Source organism: Sinocyclocheilus rhinocerous, unplaced genomic scaffold (assembly GCF_001515625.1).
Source record: "Sinocyclocheilus rhinocerous isolate Xijiao unplaced genomic scaffold, SAMN03320098_v1.1 scaffold451, whole genome shotgun sequence".
Classification (NCBI taxonomy): domain Eukaryota; kingdom Metazoa; phylum Chordata; class Actinopteri; order Cypriniformes; family Cyprinidae; genus Sinocyclocheilus; species Sinocyclocheilus rhinocerous.
In genome coordinates, this window is record NW_015657491.1 from 642564 (window position 1) to 649533 (window position 6970).

A 6970-nucleotide genomic window follows, 5' to 3' on the forward strand; every position below is an offset into this window, starting at 1 on the left:
CTATTATGTACGTGTGCAGCTGTCTTTTATACGACCTTTTAGCGAAGCAAAATATTTTTAAACAATTCATAAATTTCAGTTTAATATATGTGGTTGAACATGACCTTTTTTCATTATATTTAAGTGTAAAAGTGGTCAGCGGAAAGGATGTGCAATGTGTCATTTCATACATATTTATTTATCATTTTTCCTTTCCCTGAGCTGACTTAAAGAAATATTTCACCCAAATGTAAACATCTGCTGACAATTAACTCATCCTCAGGCCATCCAAGATGTAGATGAGTTTGTTTCAGATTTCAGTCACTTGCTCACCAATGGGTCCTCTGCAGTGAATGGGTGCCGTCAGAATGAGAGTATTCTCTTGTAATTTCATCACATACATTGTAAAACAAACACAAAAATGAAGTCATTCATTTGTATAACCTCTAATAATTACTGCAAACATTTATACAGGAGTAAGAAGCATATTTCAAAGAAAAGACAGGGTGAGGTACTACTAGCAAAACTTACAAGACCCAAGTGGAAGAATTATAGTGCAGATTTTATTCAGTTAAACTTAAGTCATTATATGCAGTGTAAAGTTTTATTTTGATCAGTGATTACGATGCAGCAGACTTCATAAGTGAGTAATTGTAGTCCAGATGCTTCAGAATAATATTACTTAACTATGAAGGAATTAGAAATATAGTTAAAAATATGCACAGATCAAGCACTGTTTACAAGCGAAAACAGTCTAAAAGAGTTCTGAACAAATACATGGGAGGATTTTGATGTGAGAGACAACAGGGAATGGACTTTTTCACTTGAGGAAGTGATAATGGATTATGAACCCGTGTTTTGGCCAGAAGCGATGCTTTAAAGTGAAAACACTTAAATTATGAATTGTTTCTTGAAAAAAACACAGCTTTTCACTTCACAAGATGTTAATTGATGGACTGGAGTGGTGTGGATTACTTATTGTGATGTTTGTAACAGCTGTTTGGACTCTCATTCTGACGGCACCCATTCACTGCAGAGGATCCACTGGTGAGCAAGTGATGTAATGTTACATTTCTCCAAATCCTGGATGGCCTGAGAATGAGTACATTTTCAGCAAATTTTCATTTTTGGGTGAACCATTAATTTAAGACCAAGATCAGGAATATTCCACTTTGCATTTTGACCTAAGAATTTAGGACATGTTTAAAATTATGTTTAAATTAAAAGAGTTGATACGAAAAAACAAACATACAAGCAGGGCTGGATTTACGCATAGGCACGTGCCTATGCTCGCTCATCCAGGGGGGCCCAGGCACAATGAAGAGATATATAATATTTTTGTTATACTATGGGCTACCTACAACAGTAAAATAACCAAACCCCAGAATACATTGAGCAAATAAATATAACAAACAATAGGGTAAAAAATGACAAACTATTTCCATGTTTTCCACCTACGGAAATCACGCTTTTTTTTTCGCACACAGACAGGCACTCGCGCACACGCGCGGAGAGACACGAACAGAAACTTCAAACTTGTTGTCAGCGATGCCCCGCGAATTTATCAATAAAATAGTTTCGCAGCTGAAAAGCTACATGACATTTCTCAGTAGCGGGGTTCTTGAAGCAGTTCAACTTAAACAAAAATGTGTTTTGCCTATGTCACCAAAACTATTTCCATGTTTTCCACCTACGGAAATCACGCTTTTTTTTTCACACACAGACAGGCACTCGCGCACACACGCGGAGAGACACGAACAGAAACTTCAAACTTGTTGTCAGCGATGCCCCGGGAATTTATCAATAAAATAGTTTCGCAGCTGAAAAGCTACATGACATTTCTCAGTAGCGGGGTTCTTGAAGCAGTTCAACTTAAACAAAAATGTGTTTTGCCTATGTCACCATAAGAGGTAAATCCGGCCCTGCACAAGTAACTTCCACTTATTTTAAAGATACACCTTCACTTATTCTCAAGTTTTACCACTGCCTGTCTAAGTTTGACATTACAGATTAATTTCAAGGAGACAGATAAAACACAGTAAAAAAAAAATTCAAAATAAAAGTTTTTGTTTGCGTAATGTATGTGTGTGTTTTTTAAGTATATATAAATACACACACATACAGTATATATTTTGAAAATATTTACATGTATTTACATGTCTATAATTAGCGATAGGTGTGATTAGGGGCAGTTCTAGGGTGAGATATCCGGGGCTTAGCCCAGAGACATCAATGTTTGTGTCAGAATACACGGGATACACTTATTTAATGTAGGGCCTATGTGTGTGTGTGTTTGTGTTTAAAAGTTACATTGGCTAAGTGGCTTTTTTTAAAGCCAAGTACAGGCCTAATTAAACATGCAGGGTTCTATACGCTCATTTTATTTTATTTTATTTTTATATTTCTAGCACTTGTGAATGCATTTACACTGCACTTACAAATTGCATAAATAATGTTATGAGATTAATGTCTTAAATAAAAAAACTGGAATATAGAAATATGAAATTATAGAAAAAATTATATTTTTAAATATGAAACTAAAATTACCAGTAGGTGACGGCAAGCCTAATGAGTGAGTCTCTGAGTCATTTATTCAATCGATTCTTTCAAAACGCCTGATGTTTCTATATGAATGGATCAGTGAATCATTGACTCACTCGATTTGTTTAAAAGGCAAATTGATTCAGTAAGGAAACACCGCTGCGTGTTGCTGCAGAGACGCACACCATGGCTTTGTTTGGAGCCATTTTCTTTAGCTAAATAAAGCAAAAAAGAAGGGACAATATTGTCTCTACAGTTTAAATCACTTAATATTTTTTTCTTGTTCATTTAATTTTTCCCTGACACAAAGAAAAGTCTGCCACCACAGCCCATGCTAACCAAACCATTCATATAATTTCTCTAAATGCTTATGTGTGTCCATGCAAGACTGCATCAAATAATTCTAATTAAATATCTATATTTGTTTCTTCACAGTGACAGTGCTCTGTAACAAATAACCTATTTGGACAAATGGCAAAGTCGGTATTATAGATAAGTTATTACTGATCCCTGGCCTGAAGCAGCTGCTACAGCTTCTGATCGCTGGTTGGCCAGTTTACATGTCAATCAGAAGTCCGAGCCTCAGTGGGCGGTTCTTGTCAGGAGTGAATGACAATGTAAGTAAACACTGTTAGATGTGCAGAGAGCAACTCTGCGGTTCTAGAAATGATTTTAATGCTCATGAAAACTCAGTGATGATGCGTACAGGGCATAGTAATCAAAACATTGGGTGCTTAGGTTGCGATTAATTTAATACCACTTCCCATTAGTGATGTGTCGTTAGTGAACGAGTCGGACTCCTTTAAATGAACAAAACGAGTCGGCTCCCATCTGAGAGCCACTTTCTAAGACTCTCAGCGTTGTTGTTGTTGTTTTAACTTTCTCAATACAAGAGAAAAGATGATTTTTGCCACACTGTTTGTTATCCACGCGCACTTCATGCACTTTGATGTGTACAGTGTACATGATGATTCTCGCTCGCACAAACACATCAACAGTTAACACAGGTGCACAATGTGACAGGGTTAATAGATATAACGATACAACTGTGATGGATGCTTCTTTTTTGCACACTGTAATTTAGTTTTTATCTGCTATATGGCACACCATGTTACATTTTGAGTATGATTTGCAGTTTGTGTTTTGGATAGTTCACTACCCTGAGAGCACATAGGCTACCCTTGAATACATCACATATATTTAATGTCTGCATTTACATCTGCAATATGTATTTTTAGAGTGTTTGCAACATGTCTCTAAGATAGGGTGACCAGACGTCCCCGTTTTCCGGGGTTTTTGGTGTCCTGTCCCCGACTGGAGCTGTCGCGGAAATGTCACCGTTTTACAGCACGTTCAACACAACCAGAAGACTCTCAGCGTTGTTGTTGTTGTTTTAACTTTCTCAATACAAGAGAAAAGATGATTTTTGCCACACTGTTTGTTATCCACGCGCACTTCATGCACTTTGATGTGTACAGTGTACATGATGATTCTCGCTCGCACAAACACATCAACAGTTAACACAGGTGCACAATGTGACAGGGTTAATAGATATAACGATACAACTGTGATGGATGCTTCTTTTTTGCACACTGTAATTTAGTTTTTATCTGCTATATGGCACACCATGTTACATTTTGAGTATGATTTGCAGTTTGTGTTTTGGATAGTTCACTACCCTGAGAGCACATAGGCTACCCTTGAATACATCACATATATTTAATGTCTGCATTTACATCTGCAAGATGTATTTTTAGAGTGTTTGCAACATGTCTCTAAGATAGGGTGACCAGACGTCCCCGTTTTCCGGGGTTTTTGGTGTCCTGTCCCCCCGACTGGAGCTGTCGCGGAAATGTCACCGTTTTACAGCACGTTCAAAACAACCCGCTAACACACTGTAAACGTGTGATTGTGATTATTTTCACCAGCAGAGGGCGCTGCGCGCTATACTGATTACTTGGTCGCGCGCCGCCACTTTAGTCAAGATTTGTTTTTAATGTGTTTTTGTAAAGCCGTAATTTTGTTATAATACTGTTTTGATATGTTTGCTATTTGCAAAGGTTGCTATTTATATTTTTCATAGTGTGATTTTTGGTGAATTGTATTAAAAAACTAGGGTAAGTTTGATCCTCATACATCACTGTAATTATTAATTATGATATTTATGGAACCCACAAAAACGAAAAAAAAACATACAAAAATATATTGTCCCCGTTTTTTAATTGGTAGATAATCATTACAAAGTGAGATTTCAGTGATATGTTGACCACTGAACTAGGAAATGTCCCCGGTTTTCATTTCAGAAATCTGGTCACCTTGCTCTAACGTTTGCTATTAGATGTCTTGAAGATGTTTATGATTTAGAATGTATGTAAATCAGTTTTTTTTTTCTTCTTCTAAGACGTTTATCAGATGTTTTTACACAGCAGATGTTTCCCAGATCAAGCACTCTTTAGCAGACATCTTAAAGACGTCTGTGCAATCTGGATATTAATGTTCTGGATTTTTGGTGAATTGTATTAAAAAAACTAGGGTAAGTTTGATCCTCATACACCACTGTAATTATTAATTATGATATTTATGGAACCCACAAAAACAAAAAAAAACATACAAAAATATATTGTCCCCGTTTTTTAATTGGTAGATAATCATTACCAAGTGAGATTTCAGTGATATGTTGACCACTGAACTAGGAAATGTCCCCGGTTTTCATTTCAGAAATCTGGTCACCTTGCTCTAACGTTTGCTATTAGATGTCTTGAAGATGTTTATGATTTAGAATGTATGTAAATCAGTTTTTTTTTCTTCTTCTAAGACGTTTATCAGATGTTTTTACACAGCAGATGTTTCCCAGATCAAGCACTCTTTAGCAGACATCTTAAAGACGTCTGTGCAATCTGGATATTAATGTTCTGTAATTTTACGTAATATAAATATAAATATAATGTTCTGTGTTTTTACGCAAATTAGGTTTTTGGTTTTTATACCAAAAATAATGTAAAATTGTGATATTTCGGAAAGGCGAATGGAGCCAGAAATAGGCTGTGACAAAACGATTTGAATTGTGTAAATCTGAATTATAGCGTAATTTAACAAAACGGAATATTACATGGCATTATATATATTTTAGTTTTTTTTTTTTTTTTAATGGTTTAGTTTAATTACTTTGAATAATTTAATTATATTTGCGCACACATACCAGACATAGGTCAAAACACTGACAAATTAGGCTGAATTATAAAAGCCGGAAGTGGTACTAAATAAAGAGCCGTTTGGGAGCCGGTTCTTTTGCTGAGCTGAGCCGAATGATCCAAACGATCACCTCTTCCCGTTTGCCCAAGCCATTACGCGATTGGCTGGCGAGGCGCACGTGATCACCATGACGCTATGCGGAGGTCAGCGTCGCGCAGGATGTTCGGCAGCAGAGGGCGGTGTCGCGCAGGACCTCCCAGTCCTTCCCGTGCTGTTTATTTCAGGAAACGGGACAGTCAGTAAATACAACCACATTCTCGGGTGGCACACGAACCGCAGACGAAGGAAAGCATGCTGAAGGTTGTGTGAGCAGGACGCGAAGATGGTGTTTGAGTCAGTGGTGGTCGATGTCTTGAACCGGTTTCTGGGGGACTATGTGGTGAACCTCGACAGCTCGCAGCTCAGCCTCGGCATATGGGGAGGTAAACCTGCCAGGTGTCAAATCCAGATACCTCTGTGCTGTTTGATTTGTGTGTGTGTGTGTGTGTGTGTGTGTGTGTGTGTGTGTTCACGATTATACAGCACTGTATGCTTGCTTACGTTGAAGAGTCATGCAGGTTTGAACATGCGTTTACAGTAAGCCTTAACTAAAAGCCAACCCAAAACTACGTGCATAATTTGGTGCTTTAAACAGATTGTTATTGAATATAGCAAAAATGATGTTGATGAGCTATACTGAGCTATTTGTGACTCTGAATTAGTATGTTATTACCTTGACTAGTAGAGTTTAACCCCACATGTAAACTCATGTCATCTGTTCAGTCCCATGTGGCTCAAAAATGTTCAGCTGCTTCTTTGCAGTGACAGTTAATGACTTTTTTTTTTTTTTTTTTTTTTTTGTGTGTGTGTGTGTGTGTGTGTGTTCACGATTATACAGCACTGTATGCTTGCTTACGTTGAAGAGTCATGCAGGTTTGAACATGCGTTTACAGTAAGCCTTAACTAAAAGCCAACCCAAAACTACGTGCATAATTTGGTGCTTTAAACAGATTGTTATTGAATATAGCAAAAATGATGTTGATGAGCTATACTGAGCTATTTGTGACTCTGAATTAGTATGTTATTACCTTGACTAGTAGAGTTTAACCCCACATGTAAACTCGTGTCATCTGTTCAGTCCCATGTGGCTCAAAAATGTTCAGCTGCTTCTTTGCAGTGACAGTTAATGACTTTTTTTTTTTTTTTTTTTTTTTTTTTT

The 6970-nt window shown here is 37.1% G+C and overlaps 1 protein-coding gene across 1 annotated transcript in view; it reads left to right on the forward strand.

Annotated features, from left to right (window-relative positions):
* Positions 1-5954: 5954 nt before the first annotated feature.
* Positions 5955-6970, forward strand: part of vps13a (vacuolar protein sorting 13 homolog A) — a 47078-nt gene continuing 46062 nt past the window's right edge. The window contains exon 1 of the mRNA XM_016528927.1: positions 5955-6194. Within this exon, the coding sequence (XP_016384413.1) occupies positions 6095-6194 (100 nt within the window). The 5' untranslated portion in view covers positions 5955-6094. The remainder of the gene's footprint in view (positions 6195-6970) is intronic.